General features: G+C 47.0%; 1 protein-coding gene and 1 pseudogene across 3 annotated transcripts in view; one reads left to right on the forward strand and one right to left on the reverse strand.

Moving 5' to 3' along the window:
- The window catches only part of FANCD2 (FA complementation group D2), a 170,659-nt gene that overhangs the window by 52,212 nt on the left and 91,982 nt on the right, over positions 1-26,465 (forward strand). For all 3 annotated transcript variants that reach the window (XM_090021350.1, XM_090021352.1, XM_090021351.1), the window contains exons 14-19: positions 171-206; positions 1,327-1,470; positions 2,515-2,649; positions 9,961-10,092; positions 22,194-22,301; positions 23,355-23,464. In XM_090021350.1, coding sequence (XP_089877476.1) covers positions 171-206; positions 1,327-1,470; positions 2,515-2,649; positions 9,961-10,092; positions 22,194-22,301; positions 23,355-23,464 — 665 coding nt within the window. The remainder of the gene's footprint in view (positions 1-170; positions 207-1,326; positions 1,471-2,514; positions 2,650-9,960; positions 10,093-22,193; positions 22,302-23,354; positions 23,465-26,465) is intronic.
- On the reverse strand, positions 4,307-8,934 carry LOC149855660 (uncharacterized; annotated as a pseudogene).

Below are 26,465 nucleotides of genomic sequence, written 5' to 3' on the forward strand. Positions count from 1 at the left end.
TTTTGATATATACATGTTATTGCAGAGACAAGAAATAGACGGTGTAATACTTATTTCAATATTTGCTGATTTGGTCTGTCTTCACCCAGCTTTATTTTCCAAAGTGTAGGGCATTGGGGTTTTGAAATGTACTATTGTGCCCATTTATTTTGTATTTGTTTCCTCCTCAGGCTATTGAGAACACTGTCTCTGTATCTGACCATAAGGTAATATCTCTGACTGTTCCTGTGCTGTACTCTTCCTTTTTTATGAGCTCCTGCTTGGACCTACTATAGCAAGAACACTTGTTTTGTCTATGGCATCAGGTTTGGAGGTGTTGCTGTAGAGCTCAGGAACTGCTAGTGATTCAGTTGTCGTAGGGGAGGTTGTTTAGGTATTCATTTCTTCTGTCCATGGTTTGAACTGGGTTTATTTTGATTTGTATTTACACATGCATGTTCTTAATACTGCATCCATCCATATCAATGACCTGGAAGATGGGATGGAGTGCATCCTCAGCAAGTTCGTGGATGACACCAAGCTGAGGGGATTAGTAGGTACACTGGAGGGGGTAGGGCTAGGATTCGGCGGGACCTTGACAAATTGGAGAAATGGACCAAAAGAAATCTCATGAGATTCAATAAGGGAAAGTGCAGTCCTGCACTTAGGACAGAAGAATCCCATGCATCAGTACAGGCTGGGGACCAACTTCCTAAGGAGCAGCTCTGCAAAAAAGAACCTGGCAATTACAGTGGACAATAAGCTGAATATGGGCCAACAGGGTGCCCTTGTTGCAAAGAAGGCTAACAGCATACTGGGCTGCATTAGCAGGAGCATTGCCAGCACATAGAGGGAAGAGATTCTTCCCCTCCATTTGGCACTGGTGAGGCTACATCGGGAGCACTGTTTCCACTTTTGCTGCCCCCCCACCACAAAAAAGATGTAGAAAAATTGTAGAGTCCATCGGAGGGTAATGAAAATGGTTAGGGGGCTGGGGCACATCACTTATGAGAAGCAGCTGAGGGAACTGGCCTTGTTTAGTTTGGAGAAGAGAAAACTAAGAGGGGAATTTAGTAGCAGCTTTCAACTACCTGAAGCATGGTTCCAAAGAGGATGGAACTAGACTGTTCTTAGTGGTGGCATAACAGAAGAAGCAATGGTCTCAAGTTGCTGTGAAGAGAAGTTTAGGTTAGATATCAGGAAAAACTTTCTCCCTTGGAGTGTAGTAAAGCACTGAAATGGGTTATCCAGCGTGGTTGTGGAATCTCCATCATTGGTCTCTTTAGGCTTTGGTTTGCTCAGTTCTTGCACAGTTTTACTGATTAGTGATTATTTCCTCTGCAAAAGGTTTTGGATCTGATAGTTCTCCTGCTAATCTATACCACAAACATCAAGAACAGGAAGCAAATTGAGAGACTGCTGAGGAACAAGGTTCAATTGGGCTATGTGCTGGAGCAGCTGCTGCAGAGCACCTTCCAAAATCACTCACTGGTCAGTAGTGCTGCTGCTTTGGAATCCTTCTGCATTCTGCCAGGTTGTGTCAGTTGTTTGCTGGGTTATGAGCAAAGATCCACTAAAAGCTTTACTAGTGGATCTCAGAACAGGCCCACAATTGAGAGGAACTTTACAAAGGATTTTCTGAGGTTTGCTGGAGAACTCCCCTCCTGTGCCCTCAAGGTTGGCTGGACCTCTAATCCTTCTGAAGACCTTAGAAAACCTCCTTTACCCTTTACCCGTACCTCCCAGCCACGGACCTCCAGTGCTTGACATACTGCTTCCCTTCACAAGAATTCTAGACAGTTACATTTTGAAACTCAGTTTTTAATAAGTATATTTTTTTTCTACAATTAGGCATGTTTATATATGGAGCTTGCAAACATGTAGTTTCAGACAAGGAAGAGGGAATAGGGCAAAGAGTGCCTTTTTAATGGCTTGTTTACATGAAGATATTAAAAAAAAAAATTAAACTAAGTGGAGATGCAAATTCAGAGTGGGTTACCTAAACCACATTAACTTTCACTGTGGACACTTCCAATCATTTAAGCTTTATTTTAAGCACCTCCACTGCCATTTTTCAATGCGGGGACACTGATACATGAAACGCGGGAGGCTACTGGAGTGTGGCAATTGCCTGACGTGCTGAAATGTATAGGTGCCCTTTTATTCTGATTTAAAGCAGCCTTAAATAAATTCAGTTTCATTGTAAATTAACATAAGAAAATTAAGGTTACTTCTATCTTGAGTAATAATATCTATTGGTTATATAATTTGAAGAATCCTAATGCAAGAGGAGCACACACGTGCTACAGCCCTGCACACAGGGCAGTTTTACCTAGCTGCCACTCCTGCTACCCGTGTCTCAGTGCCCTGAAGGAGTCTTGCAGCACCCTGGTTGAGAACCACTGCACTAAACTAACTGGGATCTTCAGAATGAAGAACTGTGCACCTGCATTTAAAATGTATAAAATGAGGGATGGGAGTATTCAAATCACAGTAGTGAGTCTTTAGATTTTTTTCATGATGTCTGTGTTGCAGGTGATTAGAGACTTCTTCCCTTCAATTCTGTCACTGGCTCAGAGCTTTGTGCATTCTGCAGACTCGTGTGTTGTCTCGTTTGGGAGCTGCATGTACAAGCAAGCATTTACAGCATTTGACTCTTACTGCCAGCAGGTACAGTTGAAATAGATAATGGATTATACTTCTACCTTAGTTCCTAATGCTTTGCAGGTTATAGTAGTAACATAAAAAACTCTGGAGGCAAAAGTCACGTTTACACAAATATTAGAATATATTTCCAGTTTGGCACAGTGTCTCTCTCAAACTATATCCTAAAGTGCTATACAAACAAAACAATGCAAATACAAAGGTAAATAACAAACAGAGAAACAAACTAAGATGCAAAAAGGGGAGAGCAGTGATGACTTTAGTTTATAAGTCGAGGCTTAACTTGTGGCATGTCGATCAAAAAGGTTGGCCACCACTGCTCCATGTTAGCATGTTGAGAGGAACTAAGGAGTATAAAATATTTATTCTTTCAGTTCAGGGAGAGAAGGAGGTACAGAGATACTGCTAAGACAAAGCATCTCTGCTTGATGCTTAGGGCATGAGATGCATCTGAAGTGCGAATGTACATGAGGCTAATTACTTCAAAGAAAAATAATATATGTACTCTATCTGAAAATCTTTGCCACAAAGATGGTACTGACGTGTGAGGTATACCAAAAAAAGATTACAAATCAAATGTTAAGCCCAGCAGATGCCAAAGGGATAAAGGAAAAGGGAAACACAATCTCTGATGAGAATGGTGAATCCTCCTTTTTTTATCCTGGGCTCCGTATAATTTTTAATGCTGGGGACTAGTCCATCCTCTGGAATTAATGCCTTAGCTGGGCAGCTATACAGCAGGTCCCTTGTTGCCAGTCTTCCTTATCCCATTCTGACTACTCTACTTATGCCTCAAGAAGTCCCATCATAAGATTTGTCATCTTCTAAGTGCTATACAAACAATGGACTCATCCTCCTATATGACAGATGCCTCTAGTTCAACTCTTAGCTCTCCAACATGTCTGCTTTCTCTCCGTCATCTTATTCTGCTATTTACCAGTTCTCAACTGAATTTCTTTCTCCTTATACTTTCTGCACACCCTTTCACAGTATCTATCTAATGACGTGAACTTGTGTTCATGAAAGCTCATGCTCTTTGTGTGTGTGTGTGTGTGTGTATGTGTGTGTGTGTGTGTGTGTATGTATATATATATCTCTCTCTCTCTCTCTTATTTAGTTAGTCTATAAAGCTGCATATCTACTCTGCCTTCTGATTAACACAGCTAACTATCTCCTAAAACCTTTTAGTCATTCCAAATCACAACCATATCTCTGTCAACTCTGTTCTTAATTCAGGGCCCTCCTTAATCCCCAACGCACACAATGTTAAGTTTATCTATAAATTTGAACTCTTATCCTCCCCCCACCCACCTCCACCATGTACAGATACATCTGTTATCAGTGTATCCCAGTTGTCTTTGTAGGCAATTGCTTCAACTTCCCTTTTCAGCAATGCAAGCATGAATACAACTCTCTACTCTTATGCTTTTCCAATGTACCACAATTCAATGCAGAACATTACAGCTTGCCACGAAGCTGCATTGACTTCTGTCATTCCCAGATGCAGTTCAAAATTCACCTCACTAGACTTACTCCAGTTGACTTTCTAGACTTTGCTTCCATCAACTTCTTTCTCTGCTCCCTCTTGCACTGTCTAATTTAACTGGTTCAAGTCTGGTACTATTAGTGATAAAACCATTTACTTTGCAGCACCAGTGACATCTCACAAAAGCTCCTCAAACACCATAAGGCTGAGCCATAAGCCCAAAGGAGTCAAGCTGCACCCACTTACCACCACCTTGCCCTGCAGCAGCTGTAACAACAGAAGGCACCAGTGGTGCAAGCATGGGGACGGGCGTGGCAGTGCTGGGCTCCTGGGAAGCATCTGGCCCTGGGAAGCCACGCATCAGTGGCTGCAGCCCCTCTCTGGCTGCTGCTACTCAGGGCTTCTTGGGCTGTGCTGCCTGCCTGGCAGGGCTTGCTGTCTGCCTGCTGAGGCTGTGCTGCCTGCCACAGCCCAGGAAGCCTTGGACAGTAGCAGCCAGCGATGGGCTGCAGCCACCAGTGCACAGCTTCCTGGGGTCAGCTGCTGCAGCATAGGACAGAGGGGTTGTACTTCACAGCATAGTCAGCAAGGGGCTTTACTTAACCCCTGCAGCCAGTGGTGCATTGCAAGAGAGGGAGCAAACAACCTGCTTGTAGCCCTGCAGTTGGGGCAGGGGGTGGGAGGAGGTGGACATACTCTGAGTGCAACTGATTTACAGTAAGCCCAGCAGTAGAAAACACTCAGTCTGCAGGCACAGAGAATCCTGGAATGCACAGGATCTTAGCCAATTTTGCAAGCCTTGGAAAGCGCTGTGTATTGACTCTCGACCATTCGAATGGCCTGCACTCTAATAAAGGGCAGGTCTCCCTGAAGTAATTCTCCAATTAATTTTCTGCTGCATTTTTTAAACAGAATCTTCACTTAAAAACATTGTTATAGCACTCTTTTTTTTTTTCTCAATTTCCTGCATTTTTTTTTTATTTTGCTGTTGGTTCAGTCAGTTCAGCTGGCTCAGCCATAGTATTTGAATCTGCCTTATTTTCCAAGGATGCAAGTTACATAAGCTTTGATTTAGGAGCAATCTGGATAGCAGGCAAAAGAAACTGCAGGTGGTTATGGTGTGGATGCAACATGGATGCTATCAGTGGAGGTCTGTTTGTTATAGCAGGATAATTGGGTTTCATGCAATGCTCCAGAGAACTGTCAACAACGGAGTTAAAATCAACTATCTTTCCACTTTCACCAGCAGTTTCACTTTTTTTAAGTGAGTGTTGAAAAGACTTGCAAATTAGGGGTGCACCGATAGAGATTTTTTGGGCCAATACCGATAGCCTATTTTTAACAAGTCATATTGACTGATACTGATCTGATTGCCAATATGTGGCCCGGCAGCATGGAGAGCAGCATTGGCTGGTTAGTCTGTTGTGGGGGAAGGGGCATGGAGGAAGGGGTAGGGGCTGCAGACTGGGGGCCCCGCAGTGAGGGAGGGAGTGGGGCTGGGGCAGGGGCAGGTGCTGCCAGCCAGGGTGGGGCACAGGATGGCGCTGCAAGCGGCTTATCCAAAGGGAGTGGGTGGGTGGCTCTTGCCGCTGCACTCACCCCAGGAGGGCATGGGGGTTATGTGCCCCTTAGATCTGTGCACAGGGCAAGGGTGGGCTGCTGTTGCAGGCTGGGGCCAGGAGCAGCATCGGGCTCTTCCTGGTGGGGTGGCTGTGCTGGACTGTGCTTGGGGCTGGCGGCACTGCTGTGGGGGTGGAGGGGGGGCTTGATGAATGTTGGGGTGGCTGTAGACCCCCTGTAGCCCTCCCTCCTAGTGCTGCCCACCCTGAGCACAGCCAAGGCCCAGGACCCCACTGGGAAGAACCCAGCACCGGCCACAGCCTGCAGCTCCAGCCTGCCTTCACCTTGCACACACATTCAGGGACACACGCCCCCTATGGCTTCTCAGAGTGCATGCAGCGGAGGGAGCTGAGCCCTTCTCCCTACCCCCGCACCCCCTGGGTGAGCTGATTGTGGCTTTGTCCTGTGCTCCACTCCCTCCCTTGCTGTGGGGGCCTCGGTCTGCCCCCCCATTCCCCTTCCTTCCCCTATGCTCCTTCCCCCATAACAGACTTACCAGCCAGAAGCTGCTCTTCACACTGCTAGGATACACTCCTTGCTGCCTGTGTGCTGTGCTATGACTGCACTCATTCAAGGAGCATTTATCAGTGACATTATTGGCCGCATCAGCCAAAAAAAGGCAATTGCCGATAATGTCAATTTTCGTTATATTGGTGCTGATATGATATGGGACCAATGAATCAGTATACCTCTATTGCAGATTGGATAAATATTTGAAATGATATATTTCATGATGCTCAATGTTCCGCTGGCATGGCTTTGTGGCACACTTCAAAGTAGAAAGGACAGGTTAGATATCCTCTATTAATTGCTGTTGCTCATCCTGCAGCTCAAGAATTTGAGCATAAGATACTTTTCTATCTCCTTATGTACTTTTGCAATCTGAGAGCACTGCTGTTATTGGCTCACTTAGTCTCTTGAACATTTCATATGCTGAATTCCAGTGAGTCTCATGTGACTGGATCAAGTGGCACTGCTTAGCTTGAAGCTGTGCTTGCTTTCAAGTGCTTTAGCAGCAATAGTGCTGTGATGGAAATGTGCAACTAGTCTGCTGGCTGCAGCAGTAACATGATCTACACTGCCAAAAAAGCTATCATTTATAGCCAGCTACAATGTGTGGGCAAAACAGTTTACAGATTCCTATGCAACATACCTCCCTATGTTGGCGAGCATGACATTGCATTATCTTGCATGCATGTTAAGACATGGACTTCCAGACCCTATCTCTCTCTCTTGCAGCTTTTAACTTTTCAGCAGTGCTTTCTGCTGTATGTCATTCTGGCATCGTTTCTGTCTGTAGAACAGCCAATCGAAGCTCCCAGTTTTCAGTGTAATGATAGATGACTGTAAAGTAGCTTTCTGAATTTAAGGCTGTCCAAAAGTCAGTAGTAAAAGCTACTTTATCAGCTTTTCCCAATCTTTGCTGGATAGAGTTCCTGCAGTTTTTATACCACCTCTCTAGTTGTGAGGTTACAGTTTGTCTCCCAGGCACATGGTGTTCAGGTTCCACAAACCTCATTAATGCACAAAAACCTGCACCCTCAACAACACTTACAGGCAGCATGTCTTCGGGGTAGGCAATGTTTTTTGGCCGGGGTGCTGAAAAAAACAGAATGTCTACCCTGGAAGGTGCCAGAGTGCCGGCATGCCAGAAAAACAAAATGGGGGTGGGGGTGGAGGGGTTGGGGTACATGGCATGACACTGCATATTAGTATATTTAATAATCATAAATGTTGCCTTTGTTGTTGTATTCCTTTTTTGTTGAGCATGTTGCAATGAGAGAGAGAGAAAAAAAAGAGCAAATAAGAGAAAGAGAAAGAAAAAGAGAGAGAGAGACCAGACACAGACACATGCACACAGAGAACCACATGCACAAACAGAAGAACCAGAACACACCCAGAACAGACACATGCACACACACATCCAGAACCAGACGTGTGGGCACACAGATGCACAGAACCAGACAGAGGTAGACAAACGCACAGAACTAGATGCTCAGGCACATGGAGCCGGGCTCCTGGGCCACTGAACAAAGTCCAACCCAACAATACCCTGGTCCTTCCAGAGCCCTGTGTTTCCCCAGGGGAGCCAGTCCCCAGGCTGCAGCATAGCTGGCTGAGGCCCTGGCCAGAACCTGCCCATCAGCTCAACCACCCCACACAGCTAAGCCCGCAAAAGGTGCGGTGCTCCTGGCAAGGGGCAGTGCCAACCTCATCCTGGTGGGGGGGCTGGGCCAGGGCTGGGCTCAGAGTGGGTGGGAGTCAGGTGGGCTCAGCTGTAAGCCCTGCTGCAAGCAGCCTGGGCTCCATGGTTGGCAGCAGCTACCAGAGCCTGGACTGGCTGCAGCCAGGAGGCTGCAAACAGCTGCTCCGGGCTCTGGCATCAGCTCCATACCAGTGGGTGCATGTGCACCTCAGAGCAGATGGTGGGGATAGGGCCTGAGGCAGCACAGCCCTCCCACTGTCCGCTCTGAGGTGCATGTGCAGTCACTGCCAGCGTGGAACTGATGCCAGGGCTGTGGAGCCCAGCACAGCTGTTCGCAAGCTGCCTGCTGCAGCTGCCCACAGCCCAGGCTGGCTATAAACAGCTGCCAGGCTCCAGAGCCCAGTCATCAGCTCTGTGCCAGCAGTGGGGGAGAGGCCAGGGTTGTGCTGCCTCAGGCCGCTCCCCCACTGTCCACTCCGAGGCACGTGTGCACCTGCCAGTATGGAGCTAATGCTGGAGCCCGGAGCAGATGTTTGCAGCCTCCTGGCTGCAACTGGCCCGGCTCTGGGTAGCTGCTGCCAACCATGGAGCCCAGTCTGCTCGCAGCAGGGCTTGCAGTGCCCAGCTGCCTGCTGGGAGCAGCCTGGGCTTTGTGGCTGGCAGCAGCTGCCTAGAACCCAGGCTGGCGGTAGTGTGCTGAGCAAAATGGCCTCACGTGCTGTGCTTGGCATACATGCATCTTCTTTATTTTTGTGAAATGATTCCACACGTGGCTTCATTTTGACTGTTGCTGACCCCTGTCCCCATTAATTGTTTAACCGTTCACATCCCTAGCACATCCATATGAAGTACCTGGCTGTCCAGCACTGTTATCAAGTACTGAGGCCACATAAATAGGGAGCCATGGTTCCTCTGCCACATTCCGTAGTGGGCCATGAACACCCTTCACTGTCACTTGAGCTGAGAGAGACCACGCCATCTGCTCAATGGGCAATACTGTTTTCTCTGCAATGTTGAGGCAATCCTTTTGGCCCCACTGAACTTTGCTGAGTCTATGCTGCTGAAAGATTTGTTGGTACTGGATCTTTCTGCGGTTGCTTATGTGCCATCCTCACTGTACTAAGCATTGTTGTCTGACATGGTATTCCTGATCCTGCTGGTGGAGATCCAGTCACCAGAAGGCATCCTGGTGGCTCCTGTCCCATAATGTTTGGGTCCACAGTAAGTTATGGATGATGTCAGATTTTCAACAAATGTGCATGGTATGGAAACACTAGGAATGATGGCTCAATGCCAGATGAAGACCTGTGCCAGCACTCAAATCAGGTGGAATCAGTGAGTGCCAGTCTAGCTAGTTTTGGTCCTCGGGTTCTCAACAGTTACCAGTATAAACTGAGGGACAGTATTCAGTGCCCCTGTCCTCCGTTCAGAATCATTTTTTTCCTGCAAAAGAAAAACAGAGGCTAGAAAATTGGATCACTCTGGTGATGATTATATCATCTTTTTATCAGTGAAACTGTTTTGCATCTCTGAATTTACAGGACACACAGCTGCTCCAGGCTCTGGCATGTCAGCACTCCAGCACCTCCCAAGGCAGACATTGTGGTTTTTTCAGCAGTGAGGCCAAAAAATGTTGCCTACCCCTGCTCTAGACCAATACAGCTACAACCTGGATACCTCACAATGTTTTGTCCACTTGCACACATTTGCATCTTTTCTTCCTTCTCCTTTTTCTTGGCGTCAAAGATAGTATAGGGCTCTACAGTTGACAGGAAACTGAGTGGGAAATGCACACAACCCGTTGTCCCTTTGGTGTAAAGGTGCAAAGAGCTGGAATGCACTTTGATTCTGCTAGGGCAAAAAATCTGTTTCAAGCCAAGGTGAATGAGACACATTTACAGTTTGAGTGTGTATGTGGAAAATTAGTCTAAAAAGACTTCAGTTACCAATAAACAAATTTTTATATTTGCTTCTCCCTCACTTCCATTTGGGCTTTTCCCCTCAGGAAATTGTGAGTGCGTTGGTTACTCATGTTTGCAGTGGAACTGATGCAGAAGTGGACATTTCTTTGGATGTGCTCACTGACCTGGTGACTCAGCATACCTCAGTGCTGATGTGCTATGCTGCCTATGTGAAGGTAAGTTATCTGTTCAGGGATTGTCTGTATGTCAGGACCTATTATGATACTACCTATAAGAAAATCCACAGGTTCAGAGCACGTCATTATTTTCCAGAGGAGGCAGCTCTGGTACTGAAGAAAATAAATATCTGAAAAATGAATTACCCTCTGAAGGACAGTAATGAAGATCAGGGACATGAAGAGCCTTCTTTACAAGGCAGTAGCAAAGGTTGTGATTATTTAGTTGGGGGAAAGAGAGAGAGAGAGAGAGAGAGAGAATAGGTATCTGATCCAGAGACAGCCAGTTAAATGCTGGGATAACTCTTTTCCTGTGACTAGAGAACTGTTAGATAACAGGTAGGAATTGTAACCTAATCATTTGAGAAGAAAAATGATTTTTATTCAGTGATCTTTAAGTTCATCATTGTTAACATTGTCTAGCTCAAAGGCTCAGCAAGAAAGTTGTCTTTCCTAGGGGTGCCCCACTCCTCAATGAAAATTCAAAACTGCTACCTGCCCATGCTTCTAAGTTGCCCAACAATTTTTTGTCGAAAAGGAGAGAGAAACATAGATTGCTTGAGATTTCTTAGGGAAAAGGGTTTGGTTTTTTTAGAAAAAGTGGCTAAATTGATCATAAAGAAGCAACATAGTTTCATAGTAGTTTCATAGTTTCTAGGGTCGGAAGGGACCTTAGCAGATCATTTAGTCCGACTCCCTGCCATGGCAGGAAAGAATACTGGGGTCAAATGACCCCAGCAAGATGTTCATCTAACCTCCTCATAGGCATTGGCTTAATTATATCTTGTTGGAGCTAACATATTTAATGATTTCTTTGCCTCCATTTTCCTGAGCAGGGACCAGAATAACCACTCTCCCCTCTGGGCCCCCCTTAGACCCCAGGGGAGGCACACCTAGGCCAAGGGTTTGTGAGGAACTAGTTAGGAAACTTCTGGAGGGACTGGATGTCTTCAAATCAGCTGGTCCGGATGATCTCCACCCCAGAATACTGAGGGAATTAGCTGAGGTCATTGTGGGACCCCTGGCACTTGTGGTGCTCTGGTGTGGTGCCAGAGGACTGGAAAAGGGCCAATGTGGTTCCCATCTTCAAAAAGGGAAGGAAGGAGGACCTGGGAAACTATAGGCCAGTTAGTCTTACCTCAATCCTGGGCAAGCTTTTTGAGAGAATTATTCTGGCACATGTCCACAAGGGGCCAGCAGGGTAGATTATGCTTAGGGGCAACCATCACGGGTTCATTAGCAGCAGGTCCTGTCGGACCAACCTGGTAGCCTTCTACGACCAGATCACCAAATCCTTAGATGCAGGGGTAGCACTGGACGTAGTCTTTCTGGACTTTCGGAAGGCCTTTGACACTGTCTCTCACCCAGTTCTATTTAAGAAACTGGGGGACTGTGGTGTTGACACCCACACAGTCAAATGGGTCGCCAACTGGCTGCAGGGCCGCACCCAGAGAGTGGTGGTGGATGGGTCATTTTCGACCTGGAGGGATGTGGGCAGTGGGGTTCCTCAGGGCTGGGTCCTTGGGCCTGCACTGCTCAACATCTTCATCAGTGACTTGGACAAGGGGGTAAATAGCACCCTGTTCAAATTTGCTGATGACACTAAGATGTGGGGGGATGTGGGCACACTAGAAGGGAGGAATAGGCTGCAATGAGACATAGACAGGTTACAGGGGTGGGCGGATGAGAATAGGATGGGATTCAACACAGACAAGTGCAGGGTGATGCACCTGGGGAGGAACAATCAGCACCATACCTACAGGTTGGGGAACTCCCTTCTTGTCAGTACAGAGGCAGAAAAGGATCTTGGAATCATCACTGATGCCAAGATGAACATGGGCCGGCAGTGTGGGGATGCAGTCAGGAAGGCCAACCGCACCTTGTCATGCATCCACAGATGCATCTCAAGCAGGTCCAAGGAGGTGATACTCCCCCTCTATGCAGCACTGGTCAGGTTGCAACTGGAGTAGTGCATCCAGTTCTGGGCGCCGCACTTCAGGAGGGATGTGGACAACATGAAGAGGGTCCAGAGGAGGGCCACTTGCATGATCAGGGGACAACAGGGCAGGCCCTACGAGGAGAGGCTATGGGACCTGAACCTGTTCAGCCTCCACAAGAGAAGGCTGAGGAGGGATCTAGTGGCCTGTTACAAACTAGTCAGAGGGGACCAGCAGGCACTGGGGGAGTCCCTGTTCCCCCAAGTACTACCAGGAGTGACCAGGAATAACGGTCACAAGCTGGCGGAGGGTAGATTTAGGCTAGATATCAGGAGGCACTACTTCACTGTCAGGGTGGCTAGGATCTGGAACCAACTTCCAAGACAAGTGGTACTGGCTCCTACCCTGGGGGTCTTTAAGAGGAGGCTGGATGAACACCTTGCTGGGGTTGTTTGACCCCAGTACTCTTTCCTGCCATGGCAGGGGGTCGGACTCAATGATCTGCTTAGGTCCCTTCTGACCCTAGAAACTATGAAACTATGGAGGACATTTTTTCCTTTACAAATGTTATAAACTCAAACTAAATAGTGAATACTTTGGCATTTCCATCTATGCTGACTTGCTTATTTCATAACATTTTAATTGTACTACCTGGATACAAATCAATTGAAGGTTATAAAAAACCTATAATATAAGAGGGAAGATGGAACAGGTAAGTGTGCAATTCACTATCTTTTATACAATCATAGAATTATAGAGAAGTTAGGCTGGAAGGGATTGCCATAGATCATCCAGTTCAACCCCTTGCCTGAGCCAGGATCATCCTTGTCCAAATTATCCTTTACCTATCCATTGTTCACCTCTTAGTAGTGTTGTACTGTCAACCCCAACACAACACTTGACATAATACCCTAAACTTGCCTCATGTAAAGCAAGAGTACCATGGCAGATAGTGTTTTGCTGCTGTAAAGGCTGTTAATATATGCTCAAGAGATCCCAGAAGGAGAGCTATGCCCCTCACTCCAGGCGAAAGCAAGAACTCCCCAGTCCGTACCAATCTGACCATGGGGTGAAATTCCTTCCTGCACCCAAATATGGTGATCGATCTTACCCTCCTCCCCCTTACCTCCCCACCGTAAGACCTTCAGGACAGAAACCTTTGGGTTTCAGTCCTAGGAGAAGCTTTGGCATACCGTACCTTTGGCTACAGCCAAATGCCTCCGAGGAAGTCTTAAACCCTCCCCTACCTGTTACATGTCAGGGGTTTGAGTGGGAATTCTCTCCCAGCCCCATGTGGCAACCAGCAAAGGCCAGAAGCATGGGAAGTACCCAGAGTAGAGCACAGGCATAACTATGCCTAGATCATCCCTGACCAATAACTGTCCAACCTCAAGTGATGGAGTACACAACTTCCCTAGGCAGTCTATTCCACGGCCTCACTGTTATAACAGTGGAGATTTGTGAAAAACCTACTTTGCTGCAACGTCAAGCCACTGCTCTGCATTCTACTCTCTGCGGCAAGATAGAAAAGGTATTTTCCCTCTTTTTTTTTATGGCAGCCTAGTTCCTTCAACCTACCCTCATATAGACTTGCCTTCCAAGCACTTTATCATTTCTGTTGCCTGTCTGTGGATGTTCTCTACTTTCTTCAAGTTCCTTTTTAAAATGTGGAGCCCAAAACTTCACACACACTACTCCAAATGAGGCCTAACCAGTGCTGAGTAGAAAGGTACTATTACCTTCCGTGTCTCGCACCTAATGCTTCTATAGATGGATCACAAAACCACATTTGCCTATTGTGAGGCTACACTACACTTCAGACTCGTATTGAGTCTGTGATCCACCAGGACTCCCAGATCCTTCTCCATAGTGCTGCCATTAAGCCAGGTCATAAGATGGAGAGTCTTATGCATTTACCAGATAGGTCATATGCATTTACTAGCCAGGTTATCGAGCCTGGTCATAAGACAAAGGATCATAAGATGTTCATTGATGCACAAGGGGAGCTCCATACATTGATTAACAAGCTGATTATTGATGGTGAAACCGATGCCATTGATGTGTTTGTCTTAGTCCAGTCTTCCCTTCCAGAAGGTTCAACCTCCACCCTTGTCCTTCAGCTGACTCATTCAGTCATCATATCTCACTCAGAGTTGCTATGTTCATGTTCTTCTTGAGGTGTAACATCTTTCATTTGTCAGCATTGAACTTCATCCTATTAGGTCCAGCCCAGCTCTCCAAATCTGTCAGAAACCTTCTGAGTTGCCAACCATGTTCAAAGTCCTTCCCAGTTTTGTGTTGTCTGCAGACTTGCTCAAGAAGCTTTCTATGCCAGCATCCAAATTGTTAATAAATTTGTAGAACACTACTGGGCCCAGGATAGACCTCAACGGTACTCCGCTCAACCTCTTGGCATTCCCTGCCATGGATCCATTCATAATTACCCTTTTATTTGTGGCTATTAAGCCAGTTGTCTATCCACCTTTATAGTAATTCCGGCCTGCCCACATTTCTCTAATTTGTTTCTTAGGTCATATGGGACCATGTCAAAACATTGCCAAAATCCAGATACACTATGTTCACAGTATTTCCTTCATCCACACGAGTAGTTACCTGGTCAAAAGAGATCAAGTTTGTTTGTTATGATTTGTTCCTAGTAAATCCACGCTGGCTGCTTATGATCAGCTTTTTCTCTTCCAGATGCTTACAAATGGACTTAGGATACTGTGACAAGCGGCAACTCTCGGGGCCGGGTCTCATGTTGGCCCTCCCACATGTCTCTATAGGGCAATCCACCTGATCCTGCCTCCCATGACTTTGTTGTTCCCATATATGGATGGTATGTGCAGGAGATTGCCCTTACTGCCCCGATGCCAGGGGGCGCTATCTGCAGCTCCAAACTCCCCTACATTGCAGCCCATGCCTTGCAGATGGCATCTAGATTAATATTACTCCCAGTCTGAGACCGGAGCAAACCGAGTCCAAAGTTGGGCTCCACACACTGACACACTCAACACCTCCCCTCTCCCAGCAGGCATCTTCCACTCCTCCCCTCTCTCACTGGGGCCTCTGGCATACCACCCATTACTGGGCCACACTCCACTGCCCTGCTCCTCCTTGAGCGGCCCCTCTTGGGCCATCAGGCTTCGCTACTCTCATACTCTCCACACAGAGCCTTCGGTTCCTGTGAGCTCCCCTACTCTATGTGGTCCAGCTTTATGCCAAACCCTGGACTAATTCTGCCCCAAGCCTCTCGCAACTTCTCACAGGCCTGCCCCGTGTGCTGTTCTTCAAGTTCACTCTCATTCAACCCTACTCAGCGTGCCCCTTGGGCTGTCCTTAAGGCCTACTCCGACTTCAGCCCTACTCAGCCCCTTCACATGCATAGCCCTTCAGGCCTACTCACACTTGAGCCCCATTTTATGTGGGGCCTCCCAATGCCATACTACCCCCTTGGGGGTCTCCGGGACCTCGTATTCCTGCTGGGCTCAGGTGCCTACACATGGACATACCTGGCCCCCACTATTTCCCCAGCTACCTCAAAAGCCCACCCAAAGATGGGGGCTGAGGTTAAGGTGCCCCTCGCCTTTCACCGGGGAGGTCACTGGCCTGGCATTTCCTGGGGACTCCTGCACCACCAGGAGCCCCACCAGGCCACCCTTCCCTGGCAGGGTGCAATTTTAGGTCATGCCCAGGACCAGGAGCCTCCAAACCAATCCCCATAAAGCTCCTGCCCTTACTTCTGAGGTTGTTCCTCCTGCAGCTCACCTAGGCAATGTTCCTGCCTTTCCTGGCCACAGCAAACTGCCGCCTTTATATGCCTTGTTCACAATGGCTACCCTCATCAGGCACCTGGTAGCTGCCTGCTTCTGCCCTTAAAGTAGCAGGCACCCAAACCTGGCACAGATACGCTCCAGTAACTTCCTGGGTATTGAAGTGAAGCTAACAAATCTGTATTTTCCTGGGTCCTCCTTTTTGTCTTTTTTAAACGGCACTGTGTTGGCCCTTTTCCAGTGCTCTGATACTTCTCTGTCTCCCATGATTTTTTGAATCTCATTGCCAAGGGCCACTTTCTTCAGTACCCTTCTGACTTGCATTTATTCAGAAGATTCAGAACCTCTCCCTCATCTGTTATTTCATCCTTTGGCTTGTCCTTTTCCTTATCCAAATAACCTTTTCTAGGTGTCTGGCTGCAGTTCCATTCCTCCTTCAAACTTGGGGATGTATTCTGTCAACCAATTAAGATTTTTTGTTGTTGTTGGTGAGCGAAGAGGGCAAGGGGATCTCTAACTTTCCATGAAAACCCCCAAATCTAATGGCAAAATGTATAGGTATTTAGAATTTATTTGCCTGTAGTGGTTGAGGCACTGGTAAGCATGGGCGGCTGGTGCCTCCTGAGTCTGGGGGAGCACCAGTAGGACACGATTGATGGCAGAGGGTCCCCCAGTGGGGGGGGGGGTACTAGCACTGTTCATACCCCCTACCAGCCCCTCCCCCCCCCCCACACACACATTGCCTATACTGGTAGGTTTCCAAATTGCTTTAGAATTGTAAATATATCAATAAAACCTCGTGTTCAACTGATATCTATATATAGAGTGATGTTTCATTTTAATCATGGAAAGACACAGATTTTGGGGGTTTTAATCAGAGAACATGTGATTTTTAAACAGAAAAGACCAGGATCCCTGCTGATCATGTGCCATCCTTGGGTGGAGGACTTTCCATGCATTTACTCCGTCTGGTCCTCTGTGGTGCCAAACACCATAAATGAGAGGAAGAAGACTGCTACTGATAAGCTCCTCCCCTTCTGGCTGTTTGACTTATTACACAGTACAAGCCAGGGTTCTCTCAGTGTGCTGTTCTACCCTGCTTGGGTTTGGTGCACCTATCAGAGGGCCACTCGTAACTGGAGAAACCAGTCTCCACTCCTGATATTGTTTTTGCTTACAATGCTCCCTCTCTGAACTACAAGGTCTCTACCCTTAAAGGAGCCTCACAAGCTGTGCTTGTCCTTCAGCTGCTTCTCAGTAACGGGGTGAGGATTCTGTCTTACAATAATCTGGTCTCCTGGGGGATATTGGTATACAGAGATGTGACATCCATGGTAGCTAATATGGTAGTAGCTGGAAGCTTATCGGTGGAACCTAGTTTCTTCAGGTGACGTATTTCAAATCACTTGGCAGCTCCAGTGGTGTATGAAACTATGTTAGAGTCAATATAGTCAGAAATTCTCTTCATGATAATGCCAGTGCCTGAATATCTTGGGCCTCTGAGGTTGTGGATTTTGGAAAATAAGTAAAAGTTCCCCAGCTTGGGTTCTTGGGAGATGGAAACACTAACTCTCTCCCGTGTTTCTGAAGATAGCATCTTTCTTTCTGATATTATGCTATGGAGCTCCTGGTCAGGTGTTTGTAAAACTTCATCTTGGAAAGTTGTCTCATTTTCCTAAATGATGTGTTCTGTTCTGTCCATGACAACAGTGGTAGCCCCTTATCAGTATGATAATATTAGGGTTGGTTTTAAGGCTTTTTATGGATGCTTTTTAAGTTGCTTTTTATGGCTGTCTGGTTGCCAGGAGAACAGTAATGTTTATGTTACAATCTTAGAGTGAGTATGAAAGCAGGAATGGCTTATATAGAGGTCCAGAATCTGTTTGTGTGGGTCAGGACTGTGGTGGTTTGATCATTGCATGGCTTCTTGTCATGGAAATATTCCCTTGGTCTTAGATGACAGAGAAAAGCCTTTAAGTTTCTGTACATCTGTGCCTTACTGAATTGTGTAGTGGGGCAGAAAGACAGACTATGGCATAATACGGACATTTAAGCCAGGCTGTGTATGTGGTTGGATAGGCTGATGATATTACTGTCGTTACATAGAAGGTAGGGTCAGAAGGGACCTTGTAGATCATCAAGTCTGACCCCCTGCCCTGGGCAGGAGAGAAAACCGGAGAGAAATGACCCCAGCCAGGTAGACGTCAAGCCTTTTCTTGAAGACCCCCCCAGGGTAGGAGCCATCACCACTTCCCTTGGAAGTTGGTTCCAGATCCTAGCCGCCCTGACTGTGAAGTAGCGCCTTCAGATGTCTAGTCTAAACCTACTCTCTAACAACTTGTGGCAGTTATTCCTTGTTACCTCGGGTGGGTGCTAGGGGGAACAAGGTCTCTCCCAAACCCTGCTGGTCCCTGCTAGTGAGTTTATAGACACCCACCAGGTCCCCCCTCAGCCTTCTCTTGTGAAGGCTGAACAGGTTAAGGTCCCGTAGCCTCTCCTCATAGGGCCTGCCCTGCTGTCCCCGGATCATGCGGGTAACCCTCCTCTGGACGCTCTCAATGCTGTCTACATCTATCCCGAAGCGCGGGGCCCAGAACTGGACACAGTACTCCAGCTGTGGCCTGACCAGTTCCACATAGAGGGTGAGGATCACCTCTTTGTCCTTGCTAGAGATGCACCTGTGGTTAGCCCTTCCAACCGTGACCTTGCATTGTCGGCACATGTTCATCTTGGAGTCAACAATGACTCCAAGATCTCTTTCTGCCACCGTGCTCTCGAGAAGGGAGTTTCCCATCTTATAAATATGCTGCTGGTTCCTACTGCCCAAGTGCAGCACTCTGCACTTGTCAGTATTGAAACCCATCCTATTCTTATTAGCCCACCCCTGTAACCTGTCCAGGTCCTGCTGTAATCTGTCCTTCCCTACTAGCGTGCCCTCCTCACCCCAAATCTTGGTATCATCAGCAAATTTACACAGGCTGCTTTTCACCCTGTCGTCCAAGTCACTAATAAAGAAATTGAACAGTGCAGGCCCAAGGACCAAGCCCTGGGGGACACCACTGCCCGCTTCCCTCCAGGTCGAAAATGACCTGTCCACCACTACCCAGGACAAACAGCCTGATGTGACTGGAGCTCACCCAGTGAGCTTTGGCATACCTGCGAAGCTGCCGGCGTGTCTCTAGGAGGGGTTTGCCTCATGGTCCAGGCAACTGTGTTCTCTGCTCGCTCCCTGGCTATCCTCCTGGATAAGTTACTGATCTTGCTCCAGTTCCTATTAGTCATATCAAGAGCCTGGAGAGGTATAACTAAATGCTGCTTGTGGACAATTCTCCACATCAGTTGGGAAGATCACTGCACAAATGCCAGTATTCTTGCTGAAGCTTTGTTAAGAGCAGTGTCAGTGATCTTCAAGCACTAACTTCACTGACCAGACATTGTGTGTTGATGTCTGAGTCTTAACTCTCAAAACAAGCATTTTACTCCCAGCTTAGTTATGGCCTGATATCTTGCAGCAGCCAGAAAAAATGCTACAAGGACATGTTGGAGGCATACCTCAAGAAGGAATGCTGACATCAAGAGCTGGGAAGAGCTATCTGCTAAACAACTTCAAAGATGCTGCAACCTTAGCCAGGCAGTGGCCCATTTTGAGGTAAAGTGTTTTGCCCTTGAAGGAGTAAAGAGAGAGCAGAGGAAGGAAAAAGAGAGGAATCCCAGCCTTCAGCCCGCTCTCCTCTGCAAAGGCCTGCAACTTTTATGGGCAGATCTGTGGCTCAAAGATTGGACTCTTAAGTCACCTCAAGACCCATCAATGAGCCATGGCAGAGATCATCCTTGAATTGAGAGATTGCCACCAGCTCTGCTGATTAGTACTGTTCTTTGTAGGGCTGTTGATGGAGTATTTACATTTGGAAAGTTTTGCTTCCTTCATTTTTTTAGGAAGTTAAAGGGTTAATGATAGGCGTATCTGTCTCTGATTTAGTCTATGAAGTGCAGCCTTATTCTGCTTTCTGCCTGACTTCAGACCGACATGGCTAACTACCTCTCCTAGGGTGTGTCTACACATGCATTAGATTTGGAAGCAGTTTACTTGCAAGTAAACTGCTTGTCAGTAAATGTTCCTGTGCAGGTGTCCATACATGAAGGGAAGTGGGAGCAGATTTGCTGGTAATGGCAGCAAAAAACTCCCACTTCCTGTGGCCCAGCAATGGGCCCCTGGCACCACCAGGAGGAGCTCTAGGCTCCCCCTGGGTGCTAGCCCAGGGTCTGGCAGGGAGCACTATGCAAGGAGACAGCTATCTCTTGGCCAGGGCTGGGACATTGCACCCTGCCCCAGGAGGCTGCCTAATTCCAGGGTAGGAACAGTGTCCCCCTGCCCTGGCAGCAAGGAGCTCATCTCCTGGCCCTGTTCTCTGGTCGGGGCAGGGGACTTGGAAAGAGCTGCAGGGGAGGAATAGGTCCTAGCCCCCTGCCCCCATCTGCCAGTGGGGCAACTAACTCACTAGCTCACCTGACCAGGGCACAGGGCTGGGGCTGAAGAACCTGTTCCCTGCTCAGTTCTCTAATCTTGCAGCTGGGTGGGGAACAGGCTCGGAAGCATGTTCCTGCCAGCAGGGAGCTCCCAGTGCCAACTGTGTGACTGCGGGGCTGGCACTGGGAGATCCTTATCTCCCAGCATCAGCCCTGAAGTTAAGAATCTCCCAACTCCTGCCCCCCTGATCACCATCGTGGAGCAGGGGGCTTGGAGCTCCCTGTTGCCGGGGCAGGGGGACATAGTCCCTGCCCAGGCTCTGGTGGCAGAGCCTGCCTTGGCAACAAGCAGCTCCTGGGGGCAGGGAGCAATCTTCTATCCCCTAGTGGCCAGCTGACTGGGAACAGATTTGCTCCTGGTCAGACATCTACATGAGCACTACTGCATAGTAAGTAATTGCAAGTAAATATGCTACTTGCATTTGCAAGTAGCATATATACTTGCAATTAGTGAGGTTTACTGTGCAGTAAGTATGTGCATGTGTAGATGCATATGCTTACTGTGTAGTAAATTATGCAACTGTGCAGTAAAGTGTCTTGTGTAGATGCACCCCCTACCAATGATACTTCCAGGAATGATTCTGAGATTCTAGGCAGGAAGATTGAGGTGCAGAGGGTCTTTGTCAAAGATAAGGTCCCAGGTAGGGATTGTCACATCATAAGGATAAAAGTACATCTGAGAAGATGATGTTGATAAGAAGGCTTTGGATTCTTTGACAATAAGCAGATGTTCCAGGGTAGAGGATTGCTATTGAGAGATGAGGTCCACCTGACAAAAACTAGAACGAGCACCTTTGAGCATCATCTGGCTAACCTAGTAAGAAGAGCTTTAAACTAGATTCTAAAGGAGATGGTGAGCAAAACACTCCAGTTACAGGGCATTCAAAACAAAGGTGAAAGGCCTAGGAGAAGAATCTTACTTTTGGGAAGGCCTAGAAAGCCATAGGAAAGCAGAAGGGATACAAAGAAAAGTAGGCCAAAATGCAAATGTCTGAAAATTTGGCTGAATACATGGGGCTTGGATATTCCATTTTAGAAATCTCTCCTAGTTCTGCCACAATTGAATTTTGGGCAACTTCACGTTACCCTGTCAATCAAATGGGGAGAAAATAAAGCCTGACTTCTAACATAATGGGGCAAAGTTTTCAAGTTCCTGCGCTTCAACCTTTGATTTCCTAGTACCTTAGATTTACTAATTCCTGGAGGAGAATGTTAATTCTAGTAGAACCATCAACTGGAAAAATAGGGTGAATAGAAGTTTCCAATTCTCTTGTCTTGGCCATTTTGTAGACTTACCTCTTCTTAGTCATCCTCTTTCTATGTTGACAATCCAGTCTTCTCAGCCTTTTCATAGGAGAGTTTCCCACAGCCCCTAATTTCTTTTGCCTTTTTTTGCACTCTCTGTAGCTCTCCCATACCAATTTGGAGGTGGGGTGAGCAGTCTTGCACACTTTCCAAATGAGGAAGCTTTATTGATTTATATGAATGAGATTATAACATTTTCTATATTATTCTCCAGTCTTACCCATGCTCATTAAAGTCCCTGGGGCCTGAAGTATTTGTTGCTTTGAAAACTATAACCAGTTCCTTCACTAGGTAATAGAAGCAAGCTTAATTAGGTAACATAAGTCATGAGCGAGGCAGAAAGCTGCATTTGTATTGCTTTCCCAGCAGAGAATTTAATTAATCTAATCTGGAGTGATATATGGATGTACCTGGCTGTTCCATTACTTTGAATGTACAATGGTAACTTTATTGCAGCATGTGTAGAAAGTAAAAGAAAACTGGTGACTTGGTGGCTGACACGAGCGGTGTATTTGAAGTCTGTTAAGCTCTTCAGAGTGCTGTAACTTGTCTTTTATAGAACATTTTAGATTATACGGAGAAACTGAATCCTCAGCAAATCCGGAAGCTCTTCTACATTCTTGGTGTGCTGGCATTCAATCAGAGGCAGGAAGGCATCTACATTCAGGTGAGTAGAGGAGGTGAGGAGAGATGATGGGGAAGGAAGGAGGGAAGGACATGCCCCGTTCCCCTCGTGGAATTAGCTTGCAGAGCTTGTTTTGGGATAACAGCAACAAGCTCAGGATGATATAGTCTGCACTATCATCGTGTGTACAGGGGTCTCTGGGGCAAGGTACTTCTCATTTAAAATCCCTCAAATTTGAATGGATGCCAACTTTTTTCCTACTTTAGAGTCTTTTTTTTTGTTCCTGTGGAGTTTGTTTCCGTTTGGCACAGAAGGGAGGGATTATTCCCTGCTTCACATCTTATAGGCTCTATTATTTCCATCTAGCTGCTTGAGGCTGCAAGACGGAAAGAACAGCAACTCTAAGCACCGGAAGAGCAACTTTGTCTTGTGAAGTGTTAGTTATAGTTTGACATCTAAAATTTTAGATAGATATCTGTCACCAAGTCTGTTACATCCAGATTGACTTCATGCTACTTATGTAACATCTTTGTAAACAGATTAAATACACTGCAACAGCAGTAGGCTCAGATATATGGTGCTGAATTTCAATATCCTGTAGTAAGGATAGTGCAGTTTAGAAATCTGTAGTTTGGCTAAAATTTACCAACATTTTTGATAACATATTATTTCATTATGAAAACTAGAGTTTTTGATACCTTGCTGCGGGGACAATTCAGTTCCTGCAAATCAGAAGTGTTCTTTTATATGCTTCCACTAATGAAAAAAAAAAAAATCCAGATTCAGAGCTCCTTCAGTGAGCTAATTAGAGCAAGGGATAATCTGAACCTGATTTGTGAACATTTGTTGCAGCTTTAATTATAGTGCTGGGGTCAGAATCTCCATAATAAAGCAGGGCACGAAATGCATTTGTCTCTTACAAAAATACAGTTCTTATGGCTGGGGCTGTCCTTATGAGTAGAGAAAATGATGTTTCTTTACAGACACTGGGGGCAGACGCACTGAAAGGTGAGATGGTCATAGTAACACCAGTAACAAACACAAATGTTTGTAGGAAATTGTCTCTAATGCCTGTCTCTCCCTTGGTCCCTATAGGATGATATGCATATGGTGATCAGGAAGCGTCTCTCTAGCAGTCATCTTAAGTACAAACAAATGGGGATAATTGGTGCTATAACATTGGCCAGCAGTGTGGCAGCAAAGAGGTGAGAAAGAATAGAACATGGGAACTTCTATCTAACATGCTCTTAGCTACTGTAATAAAGGCAGACCTGGCGAGAGGGATGGAGAAAGGTTAAAACAGCTTCTTGACTTGTGATGGTTGCACTAAAGCAGTGGTGCTCAACCTTTGGCTTGTGAGCTGCATCCAGCCACTGAACCATTTCATCTGACCCATGAGACCTCCCACAGGTTCAGAACTTTCGTGGCAGGGAAGTGGTGGCAGTGTTCATTGCTGCTTCTCTGCTATTAAACTTCTGGACTCGTGGGGATCCCTGTGGGCTGGATAATGTGGCTGTGTCCCAGTACGTAGGACTGCTCTGCAGATAGATTCAAGTGTGTGAGGTTGGGTGAGCATACAGCCAAAGCCAGTGCTTGGGGTTGGGCTGGCTTATAGCTGGTGTGCAGGGTTGGACTGGTGCACATGGCAAGATTGGGCTGATGTGCCAGATTATACTTTCTGACTGACTTCATGTGCCAGTCCTGCATGGGGCCTGGTCTGGACTGACCCTACGCCACTTATATGGCCTATCAGGTCAGAAGCTTGGGAACCACTGCACTAGTCTCAACTGAATGATACTACTTAACTCACGGTTCTCTTAAAAAAGAAAAAAGAGGTGTACGCACAGTGGAAGCAAGGGATGGTCCTTAAGGAGGACTATACAATAGTGGCCAACACTTGTAGGGAAATGATCAAGAAAGCCAAGGCAGCGACTGAGTTTAAGTTGGCCATGGGAGTCAAGGACAATAATGAGTCCTTCTTTAGGTATGTAGGCAGTAGAAGGAAAACAAATGGAAGTGTAGGACCCCTGCTTAACACCTTGGGACATCTGGTAACCGACACTTAGGAAAAAACTGAACTCCTGAATGCCCATTTTGTTTTGGTATTTCACTGGACCAAAGGGAAAGACAAGCGAGGTAAAGTTCATAGGGGGCATGCTGGAAATGACAGCCTCCCCACTATGATGCTAAGCAGGTGCAATACCAACTAGAGAAGCTAGACATTTATAGGTTAACAGGACTGGATGGACTCCATCCAAGAGTGCTGAAGGAACTGGCTGAGGTCATCACAGAACCGCTGGCAAATCTCTTTCAGAATTCACAGTGCATAGGGGAAATGCCTGAGGATTGGAAGAGGGCCAGCATTGTGCCCGTCTTCAAGAAGGGGGAGAGGGAGGACTTGGGCACCTATAGACCAATCGGCCTAACCTCCATCCCAGGGAAAATCCTGGAAAAGCTCATTAAAGAATCTATGTGCAGTATTGCAGAAGGGAAGATTCTGAATGACAGCCAGCATGGCTTTGTCATGGGTAGGTCTTGTGTTACCAATCTCATCTCCTTCTATGACCAGGTCTCTCGCCCCCTGGACTTGGGAGACAAGGTAGACGTTATATATGGTAAAAGCTTTGTGATCTGTCCCCCATGGGAAATGGCGGGCGCTGGATAACAAAATATGCCAGTTAATTGAGAGGCCTGAACAGGCAAAAACGCCTGTTCAGGCCGCTGCTTCTCCAGCCATGTCTGGGGTGTTGCTGCCTCTCCTGTGGCATCGCTGATCCTCCTGCCACATCGCTGACCCTCCCACAGGCCCCAAGGGAGAGGGAGGCGGGCCCCGTGCAGCCTGCTACGCCCTGGGCCATGGGGGCTCGGCAGCACAGGCTGCTTTGCCCTGGGCTGTGGGGGCTCAGTGAAACCGGAAGTGTCACGGTGGGCACTTCCGGTTTCACTTTACCTTACAAGTTTGCATGTCAGTTAATAGAACATGCCAGCTTGTAAGGTGCTGGTTAACAGAGCTTTTACTGTACCTAGACTTCCAAAAGGCTTTTGATCTAGTATCCCATGATATCCTTGTGGGAAAACTGGAAGATTGTGGGCTCAGCTGCTCAACTGTTCAGTGGGTTGGAAACTGGCTACAGGGTAGGACCCAGAGGGTTCTTATGAATGGATCTGTGTTGTCCTGGTGTGAAGTGGCCAATGGTGTCTCTCAGGGGTCTGTGCTTGAAGCAGTGCTTTTCAACATCTTTATCAGTGATTTGGATGTGAGAATGAAAAGCGCTCTGACCAAGTTATGGGGCAGTGTGGTCACGTCAGAAGATAGGTTGCAGATACAGGCGGAACTAGACAGGTTCGAGAGTTAGGCACACTTGAACCAGATCAAGTTTAACGCTCCCAAGTGTAAGGTGCTCCATCTGGGGGCAAACAACCCTCAACATACATACAGACTTGGTGGTGACAGCTTGACTTGCACCATAGCTGAAAGGGACTTAGGGGTAATGATTGACCATCGCATGAATATGAGCCAGCGGTGTGACGCAGTGGCCAGCAGGGCAAGTAACATGCTGGCATGCATCAACCAATGCATCTTGTGTAAAACTAAGGAAGTGATACTCCTGCTGTACTCAGCGTTGGTGAGACAGCAGTTGGAGTATTGTGACCAGTTCTGGGTGCTGCACTTCAATAAGGATGTGGAAAAAGTTGAGATGGTCCAGAAAAGAGCCACCCGTATGATCATGGACTTGCAAGGCAAGCCATATGAGGAAAGGCTGAGGGACCTGGGCCTCTAGCCTAAAGAAGAGAAGGTTGAGAAGGGACTTGATAGTGGCTCACAGCTATATCAGGAGCTCGGTGAACAACTGTTCACTAGGGTACCCCTGGGGAAGACCAGGACCAGTGGATACAAACTCCTGGAAGGCTACTTCGGGCTTAATACCAGGAAAAACTCCTTCGTAGTCAGGGTGTCCAGACTGTGGAATAAACTCCCGCCAGAGGTGGTGCAGTCGTCTACCCTGGAGGTTTTCAAGAGGAGACTGGACAGTCACCTCGCTGGGGTCACTTGACCCCAGTTGTCTTCCTGCCTAGAGCAGGGGGCCTAGACCCGATGATCTGCAAGGTCCCTTCCAGCCCCTAACAATCTGTGAATCTTAGAAACTTTTTTTAGCAAACTAATGCTTTGTGTATCCCTTTTAAAATGTACTCACTTGCTGCTAC

The sequence above is a fragment of the Crocodylus siamensis genome, chromosome 11 (genome assembly GCF_052110815.1).
Source record: "Crocodylus siamensis isolate JL-2025a chromosome 11, ASM5211081v1, whole genome shotgun sequence".
Classification (NCBI taxonomy): Eukaryota; Metazoa; Chordata; order Crocodylia; family Crocodylidae; genus Crocodylus; species Crocodylus siamensis.